The 20272-nt window shown below is 38.5% G+C and overlaps 1 protein-coding gene across 4 annotated transcripts in view; it reads left to right on the forward strand.

Moving 5' to 3' along the window:
• Window positions 1–20272, forward strand: part of CDH12 (cadherin 12) — a 220798-nt gene that overhangs the window by 178054 nt on the left and 22472 nt on the right. For all 4 annotated transcript variants that reach the window (XM_055800777.1, XM_005243727.4, XM_027795760.2 and 1 more), the window contains one exon: window positions 2059–2312. In XM_055800777.1, coding sequence (XP_055656752.1) covers window positions 2059–2312 — 254 coding nt within the window. The remainder of the gene's footprint in view (window positions 1–2058; window positions 2313–20272) is intronic.

Genomic DNA, 20272 nt, shown 5'->3' on the forward strand with positions numbered 1-20272 from the left:
ACTCTGTTCTCCTTACATTATGAAAGTTGTGACTTGGCACTGGCCAAGGACTGTGATCTGGTACTCCTGCCTTGAAGAGTAACTCAGTGAAAGACAGCCTGCAAGGACCGCAGGAATTATGGCTCTTACCATTAGTACATCTATCTGTAAATATTCTCATACATCACAGGAGCTAGTCTGAACAGTTTTAATACCCTTTTTTTGGGGGTATCAAAGATACATACAAGGCATCAGTTAGAATGTCTACTTAATTGAAAGCTTAGATTTCTTACTTTCTCTGTCTTAATCATGTAGCTCTAGCTTAACCGCTCATACTTAGACTTCTTCCACTCCAGACTGGTTCTTTAAACTCTAGGTTTTCTCCCCTTAATATTTTTTTAAACATGTTAACAATTTATGTAATTAGCTGGAGAAGCATTTGACGGGGGAGTTGTTTGTTTTGGGGAGGATTTTTTTTGGCAACGTGTAACAGTGAACATGACTAGTATAGAAACTGAAAAGACAGTGGCAACAATTTGGACAATGAAGCAGCATGTCCATTTGTAGTGAAGGCAACAGCTTAGGGTTTTAACTCTGGGGCACAAGATCTTCCACACTTAATTTTGTTTGTTTCTTTTTAGTCTTTGTTTATGCTCTTCTGTCAGTCCAGTTATAAAGGTGCAACTAACACTGGCTTCCACTGGAAATTTTGTCTGTGGGAGGACGGTTGCAGGTGGTAGTGGATCAGTTAGTAGTACTTGGCTTTCAAGCCTGATTATTTCTGTGGCATATAAACTTGGATGGCTAATTTTAAATCCCCAGCTCAGAAAAGACTGACCATCTAGTCTATTAAAATTACGATGTCTTTCATACGGATTTAAAATTATTATGCTAGCTGTTCAGCTAATGTAAGTCAAGGTAACTTGATTGATTTTAATGGAGCTACTTCATAAGGGCAGAAAATGCCAGAATTTAGATCTATCCTGGCTGTGACAAATGACTGGAAACACTGCGGTAATGACAGCTGGGAAAAAAATGACAGACATTGGCATATTCTTGCTCATACACTTGTGATCCTGCTCTTTTCCATATAGCATATCCTTTCTGTTAGTTTATTTCCAACCTGGCGATTATAGGCAGAAACCACTAGGTGCCAGTGTTACCCAGGCAGCAGGAAAAGCCTTTGTCAGTAACGTTAAAAACAACATGAAAGCCAGTGCAGCTAAACCCTTTAACTGAAAATAAAGCTTCTGTGTCTTTTCAACTAAGTAAGACTGCATTAAGGTTTCTGAGATGATTGCTTTTTTAAAACCAAAGGCACTAAACTTATGTACATTGACAGAAACCCACCCCAAAACAATCTGATTGCGCAATGCATTTCCATCAAACGCCCAGAGCTGCTATGCTGCCTTCAAGACTTTATGGATTACATCTAGGATCATAAGGCAGAGTCAAAGTCCACATTTTTTAGAGTACATGTGGGTCAAATATGTGGCATGAATAGCAGCTCACTGCTGAGACATTTTACAGGAAAAACTTTGCTCAGAAGAAGTTTTAAATCACGTTCCAAGCCATACCTAAAGTTTGGTTTGACCCATTGGTATATATCAGACTTTTCATTTGGGCTCACTTCCATCATTTTCATGGTCATCTGAAAGGTTTCTCTGCCAAACGCAATCTTCTATTTAAAGAACTGGATCAGCTAAAGACAGCTGATTGCCTGTGCATGGGAGTTGTGAATGCAAATCTCTGGCTAACCTGCACAAAGCTCATTTGCAAGACATGAATTTCACTCATTTAACTTCAGACACCTACATTGTAACTGTTTACATCCATGCCAGTCATCCCGATTTTTTTTGATGTGGAGAAACAGTCGTTTCCTGGGTATGATTTATCTGGCCTATTTCAGAAACCACCTTGGCATGAGAAGAACTGCAAAACAAGCTTAGGCAATTAGCTCGGGAGCTGAAGTTTATACTGAAGGCATCTTTAAGCTATGGCAGATTAATCCTACCAAAGTGATTTTGCAATGTTTAATTTTTAGTCAAATCTGATGTTTTTCTTTTGTTCTTTCCACAGCCGTTAGACTTTGAAACAAAAAAGGCATACACCTTTAAAGTTGAGGCTTCCAATCTCCATCTTGACCATCGATTTCACTCGGTGGGTCCATTCAAAGATACTGCTACAGTGAAGATAAATGTGTTGGACATGGATGAACCTCCAGTTTTCAGCAAGCCTACGTACACAATGGAGGTGTATGAGGATACGCCTGTGGGGACCATTATAGGTGCAGTGACGGCACAAGACCTCGATGCTGGCAGCAGCTCGGTTAGGTAAGAAAGCTTTTCTTCCTTCAGTAATTCTCAGACAACCCAAAGGGCTGCTGACAGTAAGACTTGGTGGCAAAGAGCTTAGTAAAAAGATTTAAAATGATCCAAGTCTGTCACTGTAACATATAGAAAAGAGATGATAGTTTGGGTGGGTGATCTGGAAAAAATACGAGAAGTGCTGAGAGCTGCTTATCATACAGATCACATAAGTTACTGACATGACTTCAGAGATGGTGTGCTCAGACTAAGGAAGTAAATACATTGTTTTGCCTGGTGTCTGGTGCTTCCACAAAAGCAGCTCTGAAGTATAGTAATGAAAATGGGATTGTACATGCTGTGTCTGTGTTATACCTCAATGGGTGACAGTGAGCACTGCCCCTTTCACAAGATCCACTTACATTCTACATCTGGCAAAGAACAAATGCTTTGATAAATAATTCTACATCTGTCTTGGCGAAGGCTGTGGGGACATGATTGCTGACCAACATGGCTCTGTTCAGCAGACTTCAGCACAAGTAAACCCCTGCCAGCAAAACCTCTCATTTACTGGTATAGCTTATTTTCCTGAAATAAAAGGGAGAAGGGAGCTGTTATACAAATGTAGTATATTGATTTTGTGGATGTATTTCCAGTCACATTAGAAACTATAAAGTAAACGAGACTGATGTACCAATAAGGAAGCTCCTGCGCAGACATTGTCTAAGACATTGACGGTCATTATACATACTTCCAATACCAATTCAGGCTGGACCTAACTGACTTCAGGAAATATTTTTATTCCCAGACTTTCATGAGCAATATTGCAGACATAATGGAAATCATCAATCTTTAAATATTAATATTTATCAAATGGGACTATGACAGAACAGGAAAATGCCACTAGTGTTTACCAAGTGCATACACACTCATGCATATTTGACTCCAAATTTAATTTGGTCTTTTTAATCCATGTTTATTAATTATATGTATTTTGACTTAGTACATACATTCTCAAAATGTACAATAAACATGGTAGATTATGCATTGTAATCATGTGCAAAAATTTAACATGTAACAGTGACTGTTTAGCTCCTGCTTTGTCGAATCACTGTTAATTATTGCTTACAACTATTACTAATGTTTTTGTTTCACTGTTTAAAAAAAAAATACATTCTTCATTCTTTTTTAATACAGAAATGTATTTGTTCATGAATCTGTGAGACACGTTCCTTCCCTGACCCTGATAAAGGATTGAAATATATACTAACAAAGAATGAAGTAGGAACCTTTTTACCTGGTAGTAGCCTATGAAAATAATCCACTGAAGTCAATATTATGTTGGAAACCATAGTTTCTTGCAACTGGACAGCAAGCCTTTAATCATATTTTCATATGTCATAATGATATGACAGCAGAGTCATTTGAATAGATAACCACTCCTCAGTGAGAGTCTTTTACTTCACAAACCCTCCTAGGAGACTCAAGGGCTTTGGTTACTGATCTTATATTTGAAACTACACACGAAAAATAGTCTCACGATGGTTTCTCCATACACTGCTCACTGTAATATTGAATCCTAAGCTGTTTTAAAGTGACTGTGTCTACCTTTGTTAACCTTGAAATCACTACGTGGGTGTCCAAATGCCCCTCTACAGTTAAAATATCAGGAATAAAAAAAAAAAAAATAATCAGAAATATTATTAAAAAACCCTTACATTTTAGTCCCAATGCTCTGCTTGATGACCCCTTACACTGACAAACTATGGACATGCTCCCAGGGTCACTTTTTATTAACTGATTCAGCTGGTTCATGTCCGGGGAAAAACATGAATACTTCCAGTATTACCATTTTCTCCGAGGGACCCATTCTTACACAGAAGTAAGTTACACAGTGAATTTGATGGACTTTGGAGGGAAATACTTTGCTTTAAGGAGAGGGATGTATTCCAGTAACCCAGCTGACATGCTGAGAAGATTAAGCTGGAAACCTCTTCATGCAGCTTTCTTCCAGCTTTGTAAGATCACTTATTTCAATCAATTTTCATTTTTTAGTCTTGAACTATCTTTATTTGCTCTCATTTACTTGAGGATATATTTGATTCTCTGTATTCAGCTTGATCTCCCGCTTTTTCAATTTCATTATAAGTTTCTTACTAATGTATCTATCAGATGATGCTGTTATGCTCTGGAAGAACCTACCTGTATCCAAATGCTGACTAGTCCAATCAGAAAAAGAAATTATATGCAATTGATAGTTGCTGATATACTAGTGTTAAATATTCCATAAGTTTTACAAGAAAAAAAAGTACCCGACCAGAAGTTTGAAAACCATAAACTAGTTACAAAGCATGTGATTAAAACTTCTTAATGTGTCTTAACCAATTATGGTCTTTCAGCTCTTTAAAATCCAGATCGACTCATAGATATAAAGAACGGCTCCATCAACTTCATCATATTTCAAAAAAGGTGTTGGAGCATCTTTTAAGTAAATATGCCTTCTAATCAAACATAGAAAAGAAAGTAATGTTCTTTGAAACAACACTCCATACAATTTTCTGGGTGGCAGTTTCTCTACCAATTAATTGATTTTCTCTGAAATGTTTTTCTAGAACAGTTTGGCCATTAAAATGTTCATTACAACAGCAACCAAATCAACAAGCTGCCAAACAATAGAGATTTGGAAAAAATCTGGACTGCACGTAACAGAAGGCAAAATGCTGGAGAACAAAACATGCTAGAACAGCGCACGTGAAAGGAAGCAGCACTAGTTACAGCAACTAAATCCATGCTATCAGACAAAAGCTTTAGCTCTGTTATGCTAGACACATCAAGAAGGGGGAGGTAACAGCTAAGAATGAAGACTGGATTCAGCTGTTAGAAAAAGAAAAATAATTTACCAGAAGCCACTGAATATGATGTGGTTTATATTATTTTTCTCTTTTGTTACTGGAATCAAGTTTTTGGACAAGTCAGGAAATTTAAAAAGTTCATTTTGTGGGATATTTGTTAGAGATGTTGAAATTAAAGTGTACAGAGCACACATTCAGTAAGAAACTGGAAATTAAGCACAAGGAGAAAAGGGGCTGCAAGTATTCAACACCAGCAAGGGTGAACGGCTTTGAAGCTGTTTTGGAACATTACCCCAGTGAACCTAATTTTCAACCTGTGTTAAATCTGGAGTTCATGTGTCTCAGGAGAGCTATGTTGTCTATTCCCATTTTATCCATAGTGCTGCAAGAAATGCTCAGCAGAAATGTCAATATGAAGTCCTATGTACTTCATGGCCATTAAAAATCCCAAAGCACTTCTGAAAACAATGGTCTCATATTCTTCTCAAACTCCCCTAGTTTACGATGCTTACTTTCTGTCTGGGAGAAAAAAAAAAAAAAAAAAGGAAAGAAAAAAAAAAGAAAAGCACCTGTATTGTAGTGTATTACAACATACATAATTTATAAATATGTAAAGTTTTTAGTAAAGATCCTTGTACTTCTGGTAAAAGGAATTTTAGGACTTCCTAAAAATTGCATTTATATATGTCCATACAGCATAAATGTATAGACAGAGTTGTCTAAATAACAAGACAGTGCAAATGGATAGCAAGACTGAGTAATCCGCAATATTTTCTAGAACAGCTTTATCTAACGGTGTGAGTGAAGTTCAACAACTTTGCACTGACACCCTTGAAGCTGTCAGATTTCCTTGGAGATGATCTTCTGGCATAAAGCATGAAAGGATTATTGTCCCTGATGTGAATCTCAGATACGACTCCAGTTACAATGAGTTTCATATTCTGTGCCACAACACTGCCCTTCAGGTCTTCTCTGCTTGATTCAGGAGTTTTTCTTTATGAACCACAAGAATGACTCAAAGCAGGAAAGCTATGGGGACTGTCCATTTTCCTGTCCAAGTCCAGAGTCATGAAACTGTGATACTAAAGAAAGAAAAAAGCCATGTGTACTAGTCACGGGTCAATCCTGCCCTCAGTATCTTGGGGACAAAATTGTATTCCGTGCATGTTCTGCCAAAGAAAAAGCCTTATTTATTTTCTGAACTAGTTCACAGTGAACCGAAAACTTTCACAGATAGGTTCTGTTTTCCCAGTGCAATACTTTGTCATGTAAAGATCAAGAAAATACAAATAGTAAGTTTCTTCCTGAATCCTTAAACAGTTTATCTTAATGTACAACCACAGACAAGATGAATTAAAATGGCATATGTAACAGGAAAGTGCTTGACCTTCCAGTCCCATAATTCTTCTATTTTTTGCATCCACTTTTTGAATTTGCTGCTTCTTCAAAAAGGAAAGTCCCATCCTGTGACATCAAAACATATCTGATAGTTACATACATACATAGAAAGACTAGGACATCTAGTTTTAGCACCCCAGGCCTCTTCATTTAATAACAGACTAAGTGATAACTATTTTTCTGTGTATGGTATCACACTGGAGGGGAACAAGATGCTTTGCCAGTTGGTTTTGCACAGGTAAAAGATGGTGGGACTCATGCATTTTGCTTGGTTTTTAGATGCTCTAGTAAGTTTTGCACACTTGCTCTGTTACCTCCTGTCTCTTTCTTGTTACAATTTTACCTCCACTCCATCCCTTGCCTTTTACTGAAGTCCCAGTCTCCTCAACCACTTTTAAGACCTCCTCCGAGTTCTAATTTATCCACTAGCCAGTCCAAATCCCTGCACCAGTACCTCTCAGTTCCTGCTGGAGATCCCTTACTATTTTTTTTTCAGTCCTCCTATTAGCTCACTGTTTTCTTATTATGTCCTGTACTCTGGCAGTCTTAATACCAGTCTCCTATTTCACGGTCCATCTTTCCTTCTCCCACAGCTGGCTTCTGCTTTTTTCTTCCTGAACCACATCCCATTAGCTTCATTGGTGACCTGTTCTGCTGCCTTCCTTTCTTCTGCTGATGATAGACATCTTTTTTGATCTCAGTGGTCTGATGTCTTTTTTTCTCTTTGTTCCAGTTACTTTGATCTTCTTTCTAGAACTTTAGAAACTGGGTTTCTATCCCAACATTTTCTCTGAATCTCAATGGATATATTTGGCTGACACATCTGCTCTTTCGCCACCAGCCTCCCTAATTTCCAGTCTCATTTGGCTCAGTGAGCACTCAGCTACCATATAGACAACAACCACCCCATATACCTACCTTCCAGCAACACTGGAAATGATAGTAGGGCAACCAATTCCTACTTCCTCCTTCTATTTCTCCCTGACTTTCTCACTCTGACTCTGTTTTCTTCCCTGGCTCCTAGACTTCGTCGTCGTGACCTCAGGCAATCGCATCCTCCATGCCTTTGTTGTCTTCCTCTTAAGCTCCCCCCAATATGATCCCATGTACTGCTCTGCCATTCTCTAGATTTGAATGAGCTGGCTTCCTCCTCAGCAGCTGGGTGGTTTTAAATGAGTGAACAGAAAGGTGACTTCTCTTCAAACGCAAGGCAGAAAAATGTTCCTTTTCTGTGTATAAACTGTCTTTCAAAAGGAACTGTTTTCTTACATTTTAATGAATTCCTTCTATTCAACAGCAACTGACTCTATCTGTTTGCTCTACCTTTACCTTGAAGCAAGGTGTGTGTAACAAATTATTATGGCAATCCCCTTCATGGTACTTTAAATTAACATGTTTTATTTCACATTTGCAATGGATTAGGTGCACACAAGCAGAGAGTTATCACAGCTCAGTTGACAAGTGACTCAGTTGTATTAAATCAAGGACTGTGGTACCTCAGTTCCAGTGATCAGCTTGAAGCTACTAGAAGTAGCCACTACAAGAAAAGTAAGATTTGTTTTAACATTACTTTTAAATCTACGGACTTAAGGCCGAAGGGAGCACACAGAATTCTTTGGTGGGGAAGGTAAATGTACTGTTACTTAGTCCTCTGTGATGCTGAAGCCTGTTCATTGAAAACAGCAAGAGGCTTGAGCTGAAAAATCTTTCTTTGTCATTTTGGAGCACATGCAGACTGACTTTCGGTCTGTGTGGATTTTCACAGGACTTGCAGGAACATGGAGCAAAGGTGAGTACTTTCTGGCACAAGTCAGAAAGCCTGCACTAGAGGAAAGTCAGGCTTTCCCAAATAAAAGATTGCTAGGATTCATTTGACATGCATATTTTCTAGATCATGTCCTGGAAGCGCTTGCAGCATGAAATATTATTTCCCAACTCCAGCAAGTCAAAAGAAGCTAAACCCAAATTTTAAAACTGAGAGAGGTCAGTAAAATTTATTTACAGTTGGTAATTCATCAATTTACTGAAGCTTGTGAAAAATAGCAAGTTAACCTATAAAATGTCAGTCAGTTTAGAACTAGAAGTATGTATAGATTCAAAAGTTCATGGACCACAGCTTTCAGTGAATGACCTGTTTGTGAGAGAAGTGGATGCTGAAAATCAAGAAGCATGCATTCAGCTCCAAGGCAGAAAAGCTTTTAAATTAATTGAGAATAGCTAAGCAGCCAGAGTGAGGGGAAAGGAACAATATGACCGTAATAGGTCTGGTTTACTTCAGAGCACTTGTACCACCTGGTGATATGATTTTACAAAGCCAGTTCACATCCCAGAGGCACACACTGTAATTTTACTTTAGCTCAAATAATAGTCTTCCTGATTTTTGATCAAGGGCTCTTATTCCAAAGTTCTCCAGCAACGGATTTCTCAAGCACTCTAGAAAGCAATTGTGAGATTAAAACAGAGGTTTAATGGCTGTAGCCATATCACCACAATCTGTGAACCTCTCAGGGCTTGACACCAAGAGAATTATGAAGGCTTAGGACTTAAACCATCTAAGAAAAACTTACATGCTACAGGGAAGGATGTTAGTTGGTTATTCTGCACAGTGGTACACAAAGGCAAACCTGAAACCATCTTCCTAGCATAAAATTAAGTTTCTCAACATTTTTAATTAAAGATCTTACATCCCTTTCTAAAAGAATAAGTATTTTAACTATGGCAACCTAGTCAGATACCAAGTCCTTTCAATCTAAATTTCTCCTTTAGGTCTGCTTGTAAACATTGGCTTTACTTTGCTGTCCTAAAATGCTAAAGTTCATTATTATGTTTAAATAATAATGGCATATAGTTTCGTATATATTTGTTGGGATTTTTTTTTTGGGGGGGGTGGGTGTTGTGGGTGGGGGTTTTGTAGGTTTTTTTGGGGGAGTCGTTGCTTTTTTTTTTGGTTGGGTTTTTGGGTTTTTTTTTTTGGCTTTCAGGCTTTTTAATTAAGTTTAAACAACAGGGGTTTTGAGAGTTACACACTTTTTGGCATCTACGTGTTCGTCAGTTTCAGTTACATCCTGACTGTAGATGCAGACAGATCTCAGATACTTGTATTTTTACTGTGTCCAGTTCTGGGCTTCCCAGTACAAGAGAGATGTGGACATACTGGAGAGAGTCCAGCAAAGGGCAATGAAGATGGTGAAGGGACTGGAGTATCCCTTCTATAAGGAAAAGCTGAGAGAGCTGGTACTGTTCAGTCTGGAGAAGGGAAGGTTTAGGGAAGTCTTAACAATGCATATAAATACCTGAAGAGAGGGTGCAAAGAGGACAGAGCCAGGCTGTTTTCAGTGGTGCCCAGTGTCAGGACCACAGGCAGTGGGTACAAACTGAAACACAGGAGGTTCCTTCTGAACATCAGGAAATTCTTTGTTAACTGTGTGGATGACTGAACCCCGGCACAGGTTGTCCAGGAAGGTGCTGGAGCATCCTTCCACAGAGATATTAAAAAAACCCACACCTAGACATGGTCCTGGGCAACTGGCTATAGGTGACCCTGCTTGAGCAGGGGGGTTGGACCAGATGACCTCCAAAGTTCCCTTCCAACCTCAGTCTTCTGTGATTCTGCCACTTCCATCTTCTCTAAGCTGAAACAGAGAGACTGGCAATCTAGAATCATCTAAGATGGCTGGATGTGAAAAGGAGCAAAGATAATCTAAATATAAAGCTGAGGTTCAGTATGGGCAAACACAAAAGCAAATAGTTTAAAAAACTGATGTCAGCATTCATGTAAATAGTATCTACAGATTTATAATAACAGATTATTTTAGGCAGTAAATCTGAAAACAGTGTGGAGGAAACACAGCGCAGAAATTCCGGCTCAGCTAGGAGGAGAGAAGAACCAATTTTAGAGGCAAATGATGGGACCTGACTTGGCTCAGGTCAGACCATTAGCATGCAAGGGGGGGCAATGAGGTGCTTCAACAGCAGCTTTTGCCTGGGGCCCTCATGAAATCTGTAAAACCTTTGAAAAGGTGACCCCATCCTTATATTGATCTCTGCAGATTCTGGGTTCCTTTATACATGCAGAGGATTGGAGAGGAGAAACAAAAAAGGAAAATGCAACAGCTCCTGCACTGTCAGAGCTGTCCTGAAAAATCTCTTGCTTTATGAGAGCTTCACCAAACCAGCTTCAAAGCAACAATGCAGACTCCAGTTCCCGACTTCACTGAGTGTTTCTTCTTGCAGATCCAGCTGACAAGTCAAGTGAGTCCCAGCTGACGATCTAAGGAAGCAATAAATTCTCTGCTGGGTGATGCAGTTTGCTTTAGGGTCAGCATGATTGCTGTTGTTTGCTTTTTCTTTGATTGTCTCAGCATGAGCTTTTTACGTCAGCTTTTTTCTGGGAAAAATATGAGAGATTTGTTCAGATTTTAGTATCCAAAAGATGTAGAACAGAGCTAATATTTACATGATGCAAAAGTAAAGCTATCAAAGATTATTCCTGTTGAATTTATGCCACTAGGCCTGCTCTGTTCTATGGCAGCTATGCTGCTTACTGCCTTAGCACTTTGTCAGGAGATGAAGCATTTCAGGCCAGGCCTGGAAACAGAGGCCCAGGAAGCATCTCCACCTTACGCTGTGGGTTTTAGATCCCATGTGCCCAAGTACAAAATAAAGTTTCAGCGTATATATATTGAGGCTGAATTTCTGACAAAGTCATCACATTTGTTTTCCTTCTCTCAGCTTTCTTGAGGGTTGGGGAGGCCCGCTCAGAATCCTTTGCTCCCTCTCTTTCTGTACTCTCTCTGCCCATGGATAGAGGTACTGATGCACGTCCAGATGCCCAGCCCAGCACACCCTTTGCCCACCTAAAACCAGCAAAGCAGGAGCTCTGCTCTGCTCTTCACTGAATGTCAACACGCCCTCCAGGGACTGGGTGCCTTGGGGAAGGCGGGTGGCGGATCCTTGACGCTGTGGGCAGGGTGAAGGTGGAAAGGACAGGCCCTGGGCAGCACTGCAGAGGGCAAATATGCACCTTTCAAAATCAGGGTGAAATGGTATTCAGGGCCTTTAATTTGTGGTGCTGTTAGAGAAAGTGCTGTGCTGCTTTCCCTTCACAGCAATATTGACTGCTATGCCTGGAGTGAGGGTGTTAAGTCCAACCTGTCTTCTGCTGCTGCTCACAGTCCAAACAACTGAGACTTCATTAAACCACAGGACAAAGCTTTCCTTCTGCCTGACTGTCTTGCCGTTATGCCTGCTCAATGAAGCAGGAAAAATGATGTTAAAATCGAATAAAAACAATGCATTTTCGAAATGACAATGGCTTTTGATAAGATAGCCAGCTGGTAATGAGAAACGCAGATCAGACAGTGGAGCTGACTGAAGGGTGTGATACGCAAATGAACAAAACCTTTAAAGGGAGAGGGGGGAGGAAGGACAGGAATTTGTAGACAGGCAGAACTGGCAGTTTGGAAGGGCTGATAACTGAACTGCAGCACATTTTATTTTCTATATTGCTCAGTGTGTTCTACTAAAGTTCTTATGTAAGATTTATAAATCTTATGAAAAGTTTAACAGCTTCCCTCGTGTTGAACAACTTCCCTCGCTTGACTCTGACCCATTGCTGCAGTCTGGCTGTCTCCAGCCACTGCTTCCTTGTCAGCTAATTCTACATGATGGTTGATTTTCACTAAAGGAGCAAAGTATAATTTGTTTGCACTGGTATCTCTCATCCCAGATCAGGTAAGCTACAGACTGTTAAAATCACTAACCTGATTCAATCTCCTGATTAGAAATACGGAATGCAGCCATGTATGAAGGACTGTGAACCTAGTCATGCTGTATGCAGAAGATTCAAACTGTGTTATTTTTTCCTGTGAAAGATCCTGTGTTATAAGAAAGGCATGAAAATGATACACATGGGACATTCTGACTAGAAGTGGTTGCTCTTTCTCCCAAAATACAGCAATTCCATCTGTCCTTCTTCAAGGCATCCCCTATCTGATGTGCAGTATAGACAAGATTCATTCTGGGAAGGCTGAAGTACAGATCACAGGATATCAGTCCAAGAAATTACACTGCTGAACTGCTTTGGAAAAGGGGACAGAGGAGTACAACAACTTATTTTGGCTTCTACCAAAATAATCCAAAACCTCTCCGCTTTTTAAGCCAAAATATATTAACAAATACAAAGTTATCCTTCCACTAAAAGAGTAGAGACATTACTTCAGTGGGATCTTCAAAATTGCTCAGCTTGAACTATTACAACAGCTTTATAGCTGTACTACATACCTTCAAAAATCTCTACTGAATCATAAAGAAATATGTCATTTTGAGTGGAATGATGAAAGAAAAGTCATGGTAAAACTGTCAGAAATATTTTAACATATCAGTAAATTGGGGGTGCATTCATTTTTAGGTGTGGCAAGTGTGATTGGTATAATATGAAAGACAACTGTGCCACTTACATAGATAGCATCACCCGCACATCAATCTCTAGGTTTTGCTACCTGTGAATAAAGCAATGCCACTAAGACCTTTCTACCTACATTCACCTTGTTGGTTTTGTGTTATGATATGGTAGTAAAGATGCTTAGAGCACGTTAGACCAACTACATTGGCTGCTCATTTTTTGGTTGCATCTGAATATGCAACTTTGAGATGTTCATTTCAAAGCATTACCCATGAGAGCTTTATTAATATCAACTCTGTAAGCACAACTGTCAATTAACCCAATTTGTGAAACAGCTTAGGTTAGAAACCAGCTGAAAACAAACTACTCCTTTACAACCTGGCCCATTCCATTTTAAAAGGAAAATGCATTTGGGAGAACTGTAGTACTAATACTGATTAGAAGCAGAGAGGGAAGTAAGAGTAGGAGATAACCATTTAAACTTAACAGGAACAGCAGCAGAAACCCTTCTGTGACTATGTCTGGGCATTTAGGAGAAATGTTAAGATTTAATGGCAATAGTCAGATAGTAGTGAATGGCAGAGCTGGTTCCTTTTAACATTTCAGCTAGAGTTTATTTTTTGTTTGTTAGAGGTTTTTGGGGGATATTTTCTTCATTCCTGGTATCCCCCCCCCCCCCCCCCCCCCCGCCCAAAAAAAGACCCAAAACAAACAAACCAAAAAACCCCAAACAAACAAACAAAAAACAAAGCCCAAAAACTTAAGTATTGAGATTATTATGTATCAGCATGGTTAGGGTTCTTCCGGGATCCAGCTAATACCCAAGGGATTACCCAGAGCATAAGATCTGATGGCAGACCAGTAAGGTTTTCCTTTGGTTTGACCTCTAACATCTCAGCAGTATTCTGAAGATACTCAGCAAAGGTTCAAAAAGCTTCTGTTCCCATTAAGGGAGGTGGCTTAATAAATTATTTAAACCTATAAACAAAAAAAGGCATCCTAGCAGAGCAGCATCTGCCACTTTGGAACATTACCACAGACTTTACATCTTTTGCTTAATGACAGGAAAATTTTACAGCAGAACTTCAGGTGTTATTTTGCTGTTATTAAATTAGATTTTTCTAATAACTATTACTATGAATATATCAGATTACGTTTTTATGTGAGAGTAGATAAGTTTGACTGGATTTACTTCCTCCAAACAGAGCAACACAGTATCAAACCCAGGGTATTAAAAAACTAGGAATTTTGGCACAAAAGAGGTGCTATTGCTTTTCATTATATTAAGTAAATTATTTATTCAAATCTTTTTTTTATATTAACAGTTTTATTCAAGAAAAGGTGTTTTATTTTTTAAATGTCTAATTTCATATAAATAATACTTTGTATGTATACAGCACAACAGTTGCTGGGTTGTACAGCATAATAGGCACTTTAAAAATATAAGAAGGAACCCTGGGGTTGTATTAACACAGGACAACATGAATGATATGCAAGGGTGCTGCATGATATTGTCTGCTACTCTTAGGCAAGTACTGCATTGCATCTTATTTCATGTTATCACGCTGTACAGAGGACAAAAAATGGTATTTACCATTGCTGCTCCTGTAAAACCCCATGAGCCAGCATTTTTAAGTCAATAGAAAACCACAAGACTCAGAAAAAAAGGGTAATCCTTAAATCAAATGAAGGTATGAAAAAGAAACTAGAAAACTGATACTGATTCAAGTGCTGCAGCTCTGAGGAAAACTTTGCAAATCTAACTATCCTATTTAGCTCTAAAAGTAGATAAATCAGATGACTGTATCATTTAGCAAAGGAAAAGAAAATATTTCATTACATCTAATTACAGTTGTTTTAACTTAATTGCTTCTCTAAGCGTGCATGGTCTACAGGGGACTTGTTCTAAAAATTCTTGATGGCACCTTTAGCAAAATTATGACAATCATTCCTCAATCTTAACTGGAATAGAAGATATTTCCAGTAAGAAGCAGAGTTCAGCACTTACGTTTGAGAAGCCCAACAAAGAACTGGCTTATTTTTTCAAATATATATGTATGCACGTATGGTGATACAATTATTTTGAGTTTTACACAAAGATAACTTAGTGAATGGATCATTTTAATAATTGCAGGAAGGAATTTTCAGTGCCAGGATAGGATTCTGGAGGACACAAAATTGTTTGCACGCTTCAACACATTACATTCTCTAACATTTTAATCTCTTTCAGGCTTGACTTGAAGTCTGAATTTCTTGTTTCTCATTGTAGCAGTGATTTTTCTTTTTCTCTACTTTTTAATAACTGCAATCTTAAAAAATATGTGTTTGTATTTTAAAATATTTGGACCTGCACCTTAGAGCAGATATGTAACTGAGTATGATTAGCACCAAGTACATACTTGGAAAAAATTTTTAGTTGGAAAAGTATAGTTGAAAGCATAATTTTTCTTAGTAATTAATCTCTTTTTTTCCCGTTGCATCAGGAATTTTCTTACATCTAAAATTCTTCATTCCACTGCTTGGGTTTGACAAGCTGTAGTCAGCTTGCAGTAATAAGATACTTTCTAAACTGGGGTTGGCAGACAAGTCATTGAGTGTACACAGAAAATTTGTCATTTGGATTTTCTTAGATTCACCATCTGAGTCTGCTTAAGGTACAATTCCACAACGGAAATTGAAATACAGACAAGAATATGCTGATGTAAGACAGATGATGTAAGATAGCTCTATATCAAATAAAAAAAAAAAAAAAAAAATGAAGGAATGCCCCCCTCGCTTTTTGTTGAGGTTTGGTTATTGGCTTTTTTTCTTTTCTTCTTTGAGGAGGCTGGTTGTGATTACTGTTCTTTATTTATGGAACAGTAAAACAAAAAGGGAAAGCCAGTAATTAAACGTTAAATGCATTACTGCTCACTGAATTGGATTATTCCTTTCCATTTTCATGCCAATTCCAATTGAATAATGTGCTTTACTCCTTCAGATGATTTTCTTTATGCATGCTATCGTGGCAGAAGCAAGTTTGGTCTGAGTGCCTTTAGCTTAACAGCATCTCTAGGGTCATGGTCCATGTTTCCCTTCCCTGTTTACTATACAAACAGTGACAAAGGGTGCAGACGGTGTCTTTTTTTCACTGTTACTTTCAGCAGCTTGGACAGGTCAGAGCTCTCCTCCTTATGTTTGCCACCACTGGTAAGTGATGGTAGTACCGATCATCTGTGCTTTAGCACTCTTTTAAGGTTTATGCTTTAGAGTTTTACTTCAGTGTCATTTGGCCTTAATCCTCCCAGTCTGGTTTTAAAACAATCTTTTCTTCTAAAATACACACACTTATATATGTCTTACCTTGCTCATTTCCTGGCTTGAATTGCATGGCTGTGATATCATGAACAAATTTTAAGAACTGCATATTCCATTTCAGATGCTCTGAGTTTAGCCATGTTGCCAAGTGCTCTGCCTGTTCATCTTTCAGGTGCAGTATCAGAAAGAAAACTTTCTGGAAACAAATATTTTTTCTCCACATTCATAAGTCCCCTCATGTCTCACAGGCAGTGAAATGGCAGTTATGCAAGACTGTTCCTGCTAGTTGCTCTTACTTTTGAGGAGGCATGGGTGTATATTAGCAAGGTATTGCAACTTCACTCCATTAATTAGTCTCTGGGACCTTTCAGTCTAAAATGTCAAAGCAGCTTGACTGAGACCTGGATACTGCTTTTCAGTATGGATAGATGTAGTTGTCAGCTACATGCGAGTACAAGCAAGGATAAATACATTGGGGTGCCTCTGGGCTAGGAATGCACAAGAGAGCGCTTAGACCTTGATATGACCCAGCTTTCACCATGCCAGCATTGTGTAACTGGGAAATTTTTCTGGTACCTCTTGATTCTTTGTTAGTTTTACCTTCTCTGCATTTATGACACCCTGTTCAAAAGAAGACCTGAGAGTGCTTCTGTCACTAGAACAATCCCAACAACCACAATCAGCTCACAATAAGGTGTCCTTATGGTCTTGAAAAGCATAGAAAAAAACAGTTAGGCCAGTACTTTGCAATTGTCCTCCTCTGGAGACAATAAAACACTATCAAAAGAGAGCTGGGAAGAGAAAATGATACTGAGTACCGATGGTGGTTCTAATATTTTTTTAGCTGGTAGAAATTCAACAGAAACTTGTCATACATAAGAATGTGTGCACGTATATGGAATTCAATGGGGATTTGCGTATGAAACCGTAACAGTATACGTTATTCATTATCAAGGTAATACTAGCAAGACTAGAATCCTCAGCTGAATTTTGGAAAAAGGAAAAAAATAGCTATTGCCTTGCAAAGGACTTTGTAACTTTCTCCTAAAAGCCCCTTTTTGAGCTATGTCCAAGCTACAATATGCCTTCCTCTGCAATTTTGGGAACAGCTGGTAAATTCCCAATTAGGGCCAATGCATGGACACACAAATACATACTCTGCATTGTGTTTAAGCATCAAATTAAAAAAAAACAAAAAGATATATTGTAAGTTGTTGCATGCAGTTACATGATTCTTTTGTTGCATTGTGTCACCACTGCTGTCGCTATCAAGACAGAACAACAAAGAGGGACTTTGGCAAGGTTTGTAAACTTTTGGTGGTGAGGATGGACACCCACTGTTCCAAAGGCCATCTGTGACTAGGCAGGGTAAGTCTTCCCCTCCACATTTTTAGGACAAAAAACATAACTGAAGTCCTGAGCTTCACAGCCTCCCTAGCTTCCTGCTACTTCCCATCCGTCCTGAGCATGTTGTCATGCATATTTCCATAGCAGCAGCAGGATAGCTGTCCATTTCTTTTAGTCATGGTATAACTCTGAAGCAACTCCAGTTGTCTGCTTGATGGCTCAGAGTTCCTGTTATCCTCACAAGGGTGATCTGCAGTCACTCATGTATTCAACAGCACTCCATCAAGCACTCTGCTACGTTCTGTGCTGCAAATAGAGTCCACACGGTCTTCCCTATTGTCCTCTGCTCTTTAAAAGAAGATGAGCCCTCTTTTGGAGGAGCGCCCTGTGAGATCCCATGAGCTACACACAGCTTCACCATTTAGGCAAGATGAATGCAAATTATTCTTGGACCTCTTAAGAGGACATCGTGTGTCTTTGTGAACACTCTGGATGACAGTCCTACAGACTTGACTCTTGTCATTTTATAGACCAAATATTTCCATTCTATCATTTCTGTCCTACTTGATGTACAAATACAGTTATTTTTGAGAATACTCAGACAATGTTAGCAAAGGTGTTATCCTTCCACACTTATCCCACACATCCTCTGCCTTGAATAATATGATCTGGAATACAGTCCTCTGCTGGGAAGAATATTCAGGGGGACATATAGTTCAAAGTTTCATCCCTCTCAGTGACTATGAAATGTATATCAATGTCCTGGTACTCAGAGCTGCCAAGCAGGCCTGTTTAAGTGCTTCTGAAAAATAATACTGTTGTGTCCTATGTCAACAAGTAACTTCTTAACTTTTCAAGGAGGGAGCTGCCTCTTGGGATTAGTGCAGTTATCCATGATCTGTCTTTCAGGCACTATGAGCAGTCAGACAGACCCATCACACTTGCTTCAGACTGCTAGACCATGACTAGAAGATCTAGACAGCTGTCCTAATACCAGTATTTCAACAGTGTTCCTCTTTGCGTCACAGTCTAACAGGAAATGTAGGGCTTTATGCCCCAGATACCATGGTTTATACCTGGAAACTTACTGATTTTTTTGATGGGAGACGCTTTTCCCATTTCTTCTGTTCTTGAAAGCGTGTTTCCAAGTAAAAGTCAGAGCTCAGGCAGTACTATTTGCCTTAGAAAGAGACTAACTGTTGCTGTGCTGTTTACAAATAATCTCACATTGAGCATCAGATGATATGAAAGAGTATTTTTTGAATGTAAAAGGAAACTGCATTTCTTTTACAGCCTCCCCCCAAAATTACTTCCCTTTGGGAAATTTGAAAAGTATTTGAAATTTTCCCATTTGAAAAGCAGCCATATGGGGTCAACTCTTTTACTAAGCCTTACAGACTTACTAAAGTATCTGGGAGCAATAGTATGTCCAGAAGAGCTATCTGTAAGATTATTTTCTGCCAGGTAGGTTTTCATGTGTATGGCGCATGGACAACCAATGAAAGGAAAAAGAATGGCTGCTTGTTTGCAGTTTTTCCTGTAAATATATATATATTTTACAATACATCTCCAATAATTTCTACTCCTCTTTCTTCTGTAGTATAATTGAATATATAGCTTCTTAGGATGAGAGAAGCTGACTGTTCCACCCTTGTTGATTTTACCATTTGTGCAGTACATGGAAAGAGAAGGAAGCAATGTCTTTAAAGATAATGCCACAGTTAAAAAAAAAAAATAAATGCTAACAATGCTGACATAATAGTTAACACAGTGTTAACACAGGTGAAGACAATGAATTTGGAACAACTGCTACAGTTCTGTTTTAATCAAACTGTTCAATTCCCACAGAACCCACTTCCACAGAAGCAAAGAGGAATTCTGCCATTAGTATCAGCAGGAATTGTGCTAATCTTGCAGTGCTTATTGTGGACTTTGATCCTGCCAATGATTATGTTTTGGAGTAGGCATACTAGGCTTGTGCATGAAGTTAATCACCTGTCTGAATGCTTCAGTATAAACGATCAGATTCAGATCCTAAAAATATTCATGCTTGAATGCAACTTCAAATGCAACAGTCTTCAAACTGAATATATTTTCTATATATTCATATTTTTCATATTTCTTTTTCTATATTCTATTCTATTTCATATTCTATTTTCTATATAAGCTTCTTGGTGGAGGAGGCTATCACCTATGCCGTGCTTTGAATAAGTCCTGAGTTTTCTTCCCTGGCTCATGCTGTGGTGTGTAGAGTACTTAGACAAAACTAATCTTCCTAAGGGGAAAGATAAGCAAAGTTACTTTCTCATGCTTTGATCCCATTTATTTGTTTGTGGCTGCATATTTAATTTTGGAAGAAACTACAATCTATTAAACATGCAAAGCCTGAAAGAGTAATTTTACTGCTCCCTAAAGAGTATCTCAGTGTAATGATATTTCTAATTAAATGGCTTATATTTTTCAAAATTTTTTATGTCAAACAGATTTTGCAGAATGAAATTGAAATTAGAAATGTGGGTAGACAGTAATATCACATTTAAGAAAATGTGCCTGCTCAGCTGCGCAAAACTATAAAATTTGCCTCTAGCAAAATTTTTCTGAGGCTTTTCAAATAAGTGTTAATGTTGCCTGTCAATTGAATAAATAACTTATTTAATCTACAGATAGGATTTTCTTGTAATTTTGATTAA

Source organism: Falco peregrinus, chromosome 3 (assembly GCF_023634155.1).
Source record: "Falco peregrinus isolate bFalPer1 chromosome 3, bFalPer1.pri, whole genome shotgun sequence".
Lineage (NCBI taxonomy): Eukaryota > Metazoa > Chordata > Aves > Falconiformes > Falconidae > Falco > Falco peregrinus.